Raw genomic sequence first — 11,131 nt, 5'->3', positions numbered from 1 at the left:
TAGTAGAGATGGGGTCTTGTTCTTGCTCAGACTAGTCTCAATCTCCTGAGCTCAAGCAATCCTCCTGTCTCAGCTTCCCAGAGTGGTAGGATTACAGGAGCCACCGTGCCTAGACAATATGAGAGTTATTTACGGAAAGCCTAAGAAAATCTGAGACTGAAACATTTGCATCTGTTTATGCATTTTCTTTCCACACCAAGTATGTACATACCCAGCGTATTTTATTTCTTAAGAAAATAACTTTGCCTTAGTAGTTTTAACATGGAGGAGCTAATGTCAGGTAGACAAAAGCTTCTCATTTAATTGAAAGATAATATTACTTATGGTATGAGCTAGCTGTGTGGTGAAATAAACTTTCTCCATGTTTGGGTCTCCAGGCATACAAGACTATAAAAGATGACCAAAAAAGATATAATGAAAGAATATCAGGGTTAGGGCTGACACCAGAAGAGAAACAGAAAAGGGCTGCATCATCTGGTGAGTATTCTCTTATTTCTTGCTACGATTTGAAACTCAGAAAGGGAAAGTTACAGTTTTGGTGCTGTGATTTATGGATATCTTATAGAAGTGATGATGGTGTGAGATTATATATTTCCAGAAAGTGTAGTATTACCCCAGAACTGGAGGGATTTGTTAAAAAGTGTTTGGCTGGAATTTGGGTTTAGGAATAAAATTAATAACAATTATTTTTGGTCGGTTTTCTTTTTTTTTTTTTAATATTCTGTTAAGTGGTTTTATTTATTTGCAGGTTTTGGCCAGGGTTAGGTTTGAACGGGCCACCTCCGGCATATGGGGCCGGCGCCCTACCCTTTTGAGCCACAGGTGCCGCCCCCGCTCGATTTTCTTTTAATATTAGACTCCTAAAAGGCAACCTTGATGAGGAAAACTATTGGAAAAGAGATGAAAGCCATTTTTTCTTTCCTTTTTTTTTTATTATAAACAAATTTAATGACCAAATGATAGCCTGGTCAAAAATGTGCATCACCAAGGGCTGATCCCTGTACTAGGAAAGAACTCTCGCAAGCACCTAAGACTTGACAAACAGTTCTTTTTTTTTTTTTTTTTAAGAGACAGAGTCTCATTTTGTCACCCTCAGCAGAGTGCTGTTGCACCACAGCTCACAGCAACCTCTAGCTCTTGGGCTTAGGTAATTCTCTTGCCTCAGCCTCCCAAGTCGCTGGGACTACAGGCGCCCGCCACACCTGGCTATTTTTGTTGGAAAGCCATTTTTTCAATGAGGGAATTCTTTTGGTCTATTTTGTTCTCCTTTTGAATCTTCGGAGTTTCAAGTTGTTGAAGATATGTTTGTTTTTCTAAAGCATGTAGCCCTAGGCATCACTTCCATCCTATATGATTAACTTGATTTTTCAGAGAAGACTGTTTTAATCCTTTAATAAGCCCCATAATTCTGGGTGGGCGATTTGTGTTGCTTTCTTCAATAGCACCTCCTCATTCTTCATCATTATATAGTAATCTTTAGTTGACCTCCTGGATTTCCCCCTTTTGTTGCTAACAAAAGGCAAAACTGAACTTGATATCTTCCTGGTGGTCACTAGGAAATTGATGGGAAGGGTAGAGACCTTCCAGTATATACTTTCTAATGTATTTTAGAAATATAGTAAAACCTCTGTAAGTTGACCACCCAAGGAACTGTAATAAACTGGTCAACATACGAGGTGGTCACCATAAGGAACTAGGCCTACTGTACTAATATGTACATGTGGTGAATGTCTGGTGTATGAAAATTAGGTCAACTTAAGGAGCTGGTCAACTATGGAGGCTCTGCTGTAACTAAATATTTAAGCTAGGTATTAATGCTGGTATAAACCTTATGAATAAATGACATTGATGAAATCATTTACTTTTTTTATAATTTTTCAATTGTGACATGAAAAGGATACTTGCTTTTCCTCTCCAACCAGGATGCTGCAAAGTTTATAAAGATTAGCTTAGGTGCTGTATTTTATCAGCTTTATGTGAAGGGTTGAGACAAGTGCAAGGTGATTCTTTTTTTTTTAATAGTGGCAAGGAGTCACCTAAGACTTCAAGAAGATTCATCCTGTCTGATCTGTTGCTTACAGCTCTAGAAGGAGAGCCAGGTCCTCAAGTCAGGGTACCAAGCCATGTTCCCTTCCTACTAATCGGTGGAGGCACTGCTGCTTTTGCTGCAGCTAGATCCATCCGGGCTCGGGATCCTGGGGCCAGGGTAAGGTGTATATTCTTTTGCTTGGCACAGAGGGTATGACTGGCAAGCACTTAGCCAATACGAACACTCAGACATTTGCCTCTTAAATGATTTGGCTATATGTATCACTATTTTTGTGTCTCAAGGTACTGATTGTATCTGAAGATCCTGAGCTGCCATATATGCGACCTCCTCTTTCAAAAGAATTGTGGTTTTCAGATGATCCAAATGTCACAAAGACACTGCGATTCAAACAGTGGAATGGAAAAGAGAGAAGGTGTGTTCACTTACGTAAAATAGGCCTAACAACTTTAACTAAGTATAGGGTAGGTTAAGATTTTGCTAATGACCATGACTTGTTTGTCCACTGGAGTCCACTATGGTGCACACTTGGTATAGCTTAGAGGTAATAGACTACAAAGGGCAAGAGTCCTGAATTCTGTTACCAGGTCCACCAACAATTGATGGTGTCATGTTGGCCCCTGAAATACTAATGCTCCTATTTCTGGAACCTTTAAGTTACACTTCCCTGGTGAAGATCAGCTTGGCCTGTATTGTCACTTCTTTGGTGAAAATCATCTTAGCCTGTGTTGTCACTTCTTTATACCTGACTAGGCATGTCCCATAAAAGCAAAAGAAAAGAAAGGGTGTAATGGCACGTTCTTTGACATTCTAGCAGGTATTCAAAACTGTGGGAATAGAGTGGGAAGACTGTAAGGAAGAGCCTCTTTATTAGAATATTTGCACAAGAGACTTGAAAACACAGGTCCAAAAGCCTTATTAGTGATTCCTTTCATACTGGACTAAATTTTATAATCCTCCCCTCCTCCATCATACCCACTGTCATGTTTCATGACAGTTTCAAGCAGGAGGCATACTTCCCATTAAGTTAACTACCCCTTAATTAATATATTATAGTTAATTAACCGGTTGAGGCAGAATCCTCTCAGGAACTAGAGCTGGTTGTTCATTGACTAGCATCATTCTGGACAACCCATTTTGGTAGATGTGTGAATACCTAGCTCCTTGGGTATTCCTCTTGTTCTTACTTTGAAATAAACCCTCAGCACTGTTGATATTTGGAGCCAAGGTAATTCTTTGCTATAGGTGAGTTGCCATCCTGTCCATCTTGGGATGTTTAGCAGCATCCTTGCCTAGATACCAGTAATGTCTTTTCCCAAGTTGTTATAACCAAAAATGTTTCCAGATATTGCCACACATCCTCTGGGGGCCCCATTTGATAACTGGATCTGGAATACCTCTGTATAAGCCAGTCATGACCAAGATTTAGTGGCCTTGTAGACCTTTGAAAAATGTTCCTGGGCTTAGTGCCTGTGGCTCAAGTGGCTAAGGTGCCAGCCACATACACCTAAGGTGGGTTTGAATCCAGCCCAGGCCCGCCAAACAACAATGACGGCTGCAACCAAAAAATAGTCAGGCGTTGTGGCAGGTGCCTATGGTCCCAGCTACTTGGGCCTATGGTCCCAGCTACTTGGAGGTGGAGGCAGGAGACTTGTTTGAGCCCAGGAGTTGGAGGTTGCTGTGAGCTGTGATGCCACAGCACTCTACCCAGGGTGATAGCTTCAGGCTCTATCTCAAAAAGAAAAGAAAAGAAAAATGTTTCTGAAAGTTTTTCTTTTTTTTTTTTTTTTTTTTTCAAGACAGAGTCTCACTTTGTCGCCTTTGGTGGAATGCCGTGGCTCATCATAGTTCACAGCAAACTCTTGGGCTCAAGTGATTGATTCTCTTGCCTCAGCCTTCCAAGTAGCTGGGACTACAGGCACCTGCCACAGTACCCGGCTATTTTTAGAGACGAGGTCTCACTCTGGCTCAAGGCTGGTCTTGAACATGTGAGCTCAGGCAATCCACCTGCCTCGGCCTCCCAAAGTGCTGGGATTACAGGCATGAGCCATCATGCCCAGCCCATCTGAAAGTTTTTCGTAGTGGAAACAATTTTATTAAAGCCATGGAAGAATCATATTGCAGTTCCACGTGCTTATAACATTGTCCTCCTTTTTTATACAGCATATACTTCCAGCCACCTTCTTTCTATGTCTCTGCTCAAGACCTGCCTCATATTGAAAATGGCGGTGTGGCTGTCCTCACTGGAAAGAAGGTAAACTAGTAGGCTATTTGCATGGTCAGGTTCTGCATATGTGCCCCCAGCAAATACGGTGACATGTTTTTCCACTATTGTCTAAGTCTGTCCTGCTATTGTAGTTCATCAAAGAAGGATTGAGTCACTTTAAGTTTAATATTGCTGAATGTGTCTTTCTAGGGAAAGCACCAGTATTAGAACCTAGGGTAACATGCCAACTAAACTTCCCAGGGAAGTCATATCATGGGGACCATGACCCTAAAAGCTGTTAACTCTCTTATTTGTACCTCTGCCCTTCCTCTTTCTCTTTTTTCCACACTAACTTTTCTCTGTGATTACTAATAACCAATGATTTACAAATGTATATTATTCAGGATCAAGTAATCCAGGCATAACTTGGCATGGAAAACACTGTTAGACTTCACAAAAGTGAATGCCTAAGTAATAGGGACAGTAACTGGAGGGCATTTTGGGGGTCCTTGGAGGGTTTTGTTTTGTTGTATTATGTTTTGTTTTTGTTAATAGGAGGTACGAGAGTGTGTTTTTAACTAATGGCAATGTTTTAGTAGAGAAGGAGGAGTTTTCTGAAGTTAGCAAAACCCAGAATAGATGGAATCCAGAGCATAAATAGAGGGATTGACCTTTGGTAGGGATAGGCCCACTTCTCCTACAAGGGGACATTAGGTAAAGAAGATGAATATATGTGTGTAGCTAAGCTGGTAATGAGACATTATGTATTAAGTGTCCCCTATGTGCAAATAACAGGCCCTACCTTTAGGGGCTAACAGTATAGACAGAAACATGAACAAGTAATCATAAAACATAGATGTATAGTAAGAGAGATATGCAGAATGTGTGCTGGGAATTACAGGGAAGCCTGCCCATTAGAGTGATGGTTTTGGGGAAGGCTTCCTGGAAGAGAAAGTCTTACAGAATGGGAAGTCTTATGGAATGGAGAACCATTCAAGTAAAAAAGAATAGCACAACCTCAGCGCCCATACCTCAGTGGTTAGGGTGCTGGCCACATACACCGGGGCTGGCAGGTTCAAAACCAGTGGGGGCCTGCTAAACAACAATGACAACTGCAACAACAACAAAAAAATAGACAGGTGTAGTGTCGGGCGCTTGAAGTCCCAGCTACTTGGGAGGCTGAGGCAAGAGAATCACTTAATCCCAAGAGTTTGAGGTTGCTGTGAGCTGTGACGCCATTGTGCTCTATTGAGGACAACATGGTGAGATTCTGTCTCAAAAAAAAAAAACCAAAAACGAACAGCATAAGCAAAAGCACAGGTTATAAAAAAGCATGTTTTGTGCTAGGAAATACAACTAGCTAGTTATGGATAGAGGTGTTAGGTATGAGTTAGAGAATGGCAAGAAATGAAACTGAGAGGTTATGCAGGGGCTTGAATTGCAGTGGGCTTTGCCATGTGCAAGAGAGAGCTTCAGCTTTATCTGCAAGTGATGCAGACTGTGGGCTGAGTTTTGGGCAACTGAATTTTAAATAATCACTAGGGGCTGTTAAGAGGATGGATTTCAAAGAGAAAGACTACAGATAGACTATTTAGAAGATTGCAGTAATTTAGGTAAGAGATGATGAAAGCCCAAATTGGAATAGTAGTGGTAATAATGATGATGATGAAAAAAGTAAGAGCTAAAATTTATGTAGTACCTATTCTAACCTTATAAACACAGTTTTGAAATGTTTTCTTATACTATCTCATTTCATCCTGTTAATAATCTTATGAAGCAGTAGGATTATTTCCATTTTATAGTGAAAGAGATTGAGTTTTTTTTTTTTTTTTTTGAGACAAAGCCTCATGCTGTCGCCCTAGATAAAGTGCTATGGCATCACAGCTCACAGCAACCTCCATCTCCTGGGCTCAAGTGATTCTCCTGCCTCCACATCCCAAGTAGCTGGGACTACAGGCACCCGCCACAACGCCCAGCTATTTTTTGGTTGCAGCCGCTGTCATTGTTGTTTGGCGGGCTCGGGCTGGATTCGAACCCGCCAGCTCAGGTGTATGTGGCTGGTGCCTCAGCCGCTTGAGCCACAAGTGCTGAGCCGAGAGATTGAGTTTTTTAATTAAATAAATAAATGGTAAATAACTTTTCTAAACCCACAGAGCTAATAAGTAATGGAAATAGAATTTGAGCCCAGGTAGAATTAGAACCCAGACGAACGTTCTGATCCCAAAGCCCAAGCTCTTAGTAACATCACTCACTATACAGTGTATTACTTCCTGATAGAAAGGTGATGAAGGTTTGGTGCCTGTAGCTCAGCGGCTAGGGCACCAGCCACATACACTGGAGCTGGCAGGTTTGAACCCAGCCTGTGCCCGCCAAACAACGACAACTATAACCCAAAAAATAGCCAGGTGTTGTAGCAGGCAACTGTAGTCCTAGCTCCTAGGGAGGCTGAGGCAAGAGAATCACTTAAGCTCAAGAGCTGGAGGTTGCTGTGAGCTGTGATGCCACAGTACTCTACCAAAGGCAACATAGTGAGACTGTTTCAAAAAAGAAAGGTGATGAAAAGTAGGGAACAGACTTCACACATGCTTAGGGGGCAAACTTGAAAGTTTGGTTGGAACTTTGGTGGGTTGGTTGAGGCTGGAAAGTGAAGGGAAAGAAGGCAAAAATGACTTTCTAATTTCTGTCTTGTGTGTCTGAGTGATGGTGATGTACCCCCAACTGAGAAAGACATTGCAAGAAGAAAAGCTAATTTAAGGAGAAAGAAAAAAATTCAGTTTGGGACCATTAAATCTGAAATGGAATGTCTGCGAAGGTATCTTCTAGGCAGTTAGATATTTGACTGTGAAACTCAGGGGGATCTGGGTTCAGATGGAGATTCAGGAATCATCTGCATGTATGTAGAACCATGAGAGTGGATGAGACCTCCCAGGAAGAACTAACCCAGTGAGAAGAGGAGTAGGGCAAGACTAGAACCCTGGGGAACTCCACATTTTAGGAGGCAGGCTTAGGAAGAAGAATGTATGAAGGAAACTAGGAAAGAACTTAAAGAGCAGTATGAGGAAAACTCAGGACAGGAGCCAGAGTTGTAGGGTGTTTCGGTAAAGACTATGTGCTCCACAGCATTACTGTGGCAGAGAAATCTGGTATGAAAAGAATTGTAAAAGGTCCCATTTAGGGGCGGCCCCTGTGGCTCAAAGGAGTGGGGCGCTGACCCCACATGCCAGAAGTGGTAGGTTCAGACCCAGCCCCGGCTAAAAACCATAAAAAAAAAAAAAGGTCCCATTTAGATTTGGCAGATAAGATACCATAGAACAGAAAGGACACCTCATCCTGGAAGCTGGAGGAAAGGAGGTAAAGGTAAATACAAAGAAATTTTTGTTCAAGGGATCAAGGAGGTAGGAAATCTCATGGGAAGTTAAGGGAGATCACATCGAATGGCTTCACTCGTTTTTCACAATAAAATAAGATCTAAGGTGGTTATCTGAGAGTGAACAGCGTAGAGGTTAGGTAGCAGCAATGGACTGAAGACGGAGCTTACCAAGGACACATCAAAAGGGGCTGAAGCAGCAACTCCTCAGTTTCTGTCATTGCCTCTGGCAAGCTTTACCCAAGCAAACGTGACTAGATTAGGTGCACGTCTCATATTTTCCTGGTGCTATTGCACTGGCTCATATCACATTCATTACTCTTGATCATTGCTTGTTAAGTTGTCTTATCTTGACTACTAATTTCTGAAGGCAGAGAGGATGTCTGTTTTTCTTATTGTTGTGTCCCCAGAACTTAGCACAGCAGTTGACACATAGTAGGTGCTTAATAAATATTTCTTGAATGAATGACCTCAGCTGGTAGGAAGTGGAGCAGAGACTGAAACGTTCATCTCTCTGACTCCAAAGCTCAAGCCTCAACCATAGAAGAATTAGGGTGCAAGGAAATTAAAAATGCTGACAAGAGAGCAGTTTGGAAGATCTGCTGTTGGTCCAGATTGGTTAGAGCAGAATAGCCAACCAGGTAAACAGAGAAAACTGAAAGCAAGTATAGAGAACAGACTGAGAAAAAGCTGAAAGAATGGAAAACTATGATTAAAGAATAGAAGAACTGAGGCAGAAGGAATATAACAAAGGAGATAACAGAATTCTAGATGTGGCTCAGAGGAAAAGTATGAACCAGGTTCCAAGTCGTCAGTAAACGAGGAGTGGTCAGTAGATGACTCAAAACAGTGATTTATCCAGGAGCGGTGGCTCACGCCTATAATCCTAGCAGTCTGGGAGGCTGAGGCTGGTGGGTTGCCTGAGGTCAAGGGTTCAAGACCAGCAAGAACAAGGCCCCTGTCTCTAAAAATAACCAGGCCAACGTTGTGGTGAGCACCTGTAGTCCCAGCTACTCAGGAGACTGAGGCAAGAGAATCGCCTGAGCCCAAGAGTTTGAGGTTGCTGTGAGCTATGATGCCACAGCACACTACTGAGAGTGACAAAGTGAGACTCTGTCTCAAAAAAAATAGCAAACAAATAAAATAGTGATTTATAGAACCATAGGTTGGTGCCTTCAGAAGAGAAAGAAGAACTAGCAGCAACCTCAAAAAGCCTACAGAATGCCAATACCTCCTCCTGGCCTTGTAGTGTGGAGTGTGGGTAAATGAACAGTCGCTACTTATAAGCTATACTTGAGAGAGAGGCAAGTCTTAGTGAAGGTTAGAAATTAGACAAAGCAAACCAAGTGCAGTGGCATGCTCCTGTAATCCCAGCTACTCAGGTGGCTGAGCAGAAGGATCACCTGAGGCCAGCCTGGGCAACATAGTGAGGCCTCGTCTCAAAAAAAAAAAAAAAAAAAAAAGGAGAACTTGGAGAAAGCATTGTGTAAAAGTGTTGTAGATGTAGGAAAATTGTTAACAAAGTAATAAATTCCCAACAACCAAATAGAAAAGGCTATTTCTTATCCGGGAGTTGTGGCAGGCGCCTATAGTCCCAGCTACTTGGGAGGCTGAGGCAAAAGAATCACTTAAGTCCAAGAGTTTGAGGTTGCTATGAGCTGTGATGCCGCAGCACTCTACTGAGGGCAACATAGTGAGACTCTGTCTCATTTAAAAAGAAAAAAAAAAAAAGGACTATTTCTGTTCTCCATTTCTACAGATCAGGCAGGAATTTTAGGAGCGTCATGACTTGCTCTAATTTTGGTTACTTAGAAACCTGTGACCATTTGAAGAAACTGGCTACCAGAAACTATTGTTCTGATGATTACTTGGAAATGTTTTCTTAAGGATCACTTAAGGTCAAAAACTAATTTTTCTCATTGGGCCAACAGCTAAGAAATAGATCTGGAGGATTTTGCGGGGGAGGAGATGCTGGAAATGTTCTGGAATTAGGTAATAGTAAAGGTTGTACAACCTTGTGACTATGAATTGTACACTTTAAAATGGTGAATTTTATGTGATATGAATTATATCTCAATAAGTTTTGTTCAAAGCTAATTCATTTCGGGCAGTGCCTGTAGCTCAGTGGGTAGGGCGCTGGCTAACCCAGCCTGGGCCAGCTAAACAACAGTGACAGCTGTAACAACAACCAAAAAAGATAGCTAGGTGTTGTGGCAGGTGCCTGCAGTCCCAGCTACTTGGGAGGCTGGGGCAAGAGAATTGCTTGAGCCCAAGAGTTTGAGGTTGCTGTAAGCCATGACACCACAGTACGCTACCCAGGGCAACAGCTTGAGACTCTGTCTCAAAAAAAAAAAAAAAAGCTAATTAATCTCTATCTTTTTTGTGTATGTGTATGACTTTACCAGGTAGTACAGCTGGATGTGAGAGACAGCATGGTGAAACTTAATGATGGCTCTCAAATTACCTATGAAAAGTGCTTGATTGCAACAGGTGAGCATTTCTGGAGATGGCTTTCTTCCCTGATACAGCTCATTGAAGTTTCAGAGTCCAGCGTTCTCTATAGAAGGCATTACTACTTAATCTTAAAAAAACTGGAACCTAGAGTCTGAAGTAAGTCTCTCCTCTCAGTGCAAAACCTGGCTAAGTCCAAGCATCTTGGATCACCAGCCCTTCTGGATTATCCTTGTCCTTCCTCCCAGTAAAGGCTTGAAGAAGTTGCCCTTTTTGTCTCCCTACTTAGCCTTCATCCTTGTGCCCTATGCCCTGAAAATGATACAGCTTCATGGCTTCTTTGCCAGTTCCAATCAAGAGAGGAGACTGAGGCAGTTGATTAAACCCGTGGAACCATGCTAACTGGTAAATCCTCTGAGAAACAAGAAGAGAACATGAAGAACAAAAGTGAGACCTATTGGCCAGCTAGGGAGAGGGCAGACTCCTTGAGGAGAGACTGTTCTCAAAGGAAATAAATAAAAAGCCTGCCCTGAGGGGAGGTGAAGGAAAACAAAGCTTTATCCTGTTGTTTTTGCTGTAGCACCAGCAGGGAGCACACACACTCCATAGCCTAAGTGAAGAGAGCTCCACCTAGGCGGGGCATCTGGCTAGCTCTAGCTCGTGGGGCTAAAGGGTTTTCTGCTTCTTATTTCCAGGAGGCACTCCAAGAAGTCTGTCTGCCATTGATAGGGCTGGAGCAGAGGTGAAGAGCAGAACAACACTTTTCAGAAAGGTAATTGTCTGCTTTACTGTTTTCAAAAAAGTAGTATAATCTTGTGGTGCCCACCTGGGAATTGGGAGATCTAAGTTCTATTTATGGCTCTTCTTCAGTCTTGTTACCTGGCCTTGAGCAGGTCACTTCCTCTCTCTGCGCTTCAAATACCTTACTCAAGGGTTTTAAACTCCGAAGAGAAAAAATACACATAATAGCTCGGTACCGCTAAGGCGCCAGCCACGTACATCTGAGCTGGCGGGTTCAAATCCAGCCCGGGCCGGTCAAACAACAATGACGGCTGCAACC

The 11,131-nt window shown here is 42.4% G+C and overlaps 1 protein-coding gene across 2 annotated transcripts in view; it reads left to right on the top strand.

The window, feature by feature from the left end:
• The window catches only part of AIFM1 (apoptosis inducing factor mitochondria associated 1), a 39,924-nt gene that overhangs the window by 15,475 nt on the left and 13,318 nt on the right, over positions 1-11,131 (top strand). For both annotated transcript variants that reach the window (XM_003796938.2, XM_023517360.1), the window contains exons 3-8: positions 378-477; positions 2,082-2,206; positions 2,332-2,462; positions 4,211-4,301; positions 10,026-10,110; positions 10,767-10,843. In XM_003796938.2, the coding sequence (XP_003796986.1) occupies positions 378-477; positions 2,082-2,206; positions 2,332-2,462; positions 4,211-4,301; positions 10,026-10,110; positions 10,767-10,843 (609 nt within the window). The remainder of the gene's footprint in view (positions 1-377; positions 478-2,081; positions 2,207-2,331; positions 2,463-4,210; positions 4,302-10,025; positions 10,111-10,766; positions 10,844-11,131) is intronic.

Source organism: Otolemur garnettii, unplaced genomic scaffold, assembly GCF_000181295.1.
Source record: "Otolemur garnettii isolate 467f Iridium unplaced genomic scaffold, OtoGar3 scaffold00109, whole genome shotgun sequence".
NCBI classification, from domain to species: domain Eukaryota; kingdom Metazoa; phylum Chordata; class Mammalia; order Primates; family Galagidae; genus Otolemur; species Otolemur garnettii.
Note: the sequence above shows the minus strand (reverse complement) of the source record. Positions and strands in the feature narration are given on the sequence as shown.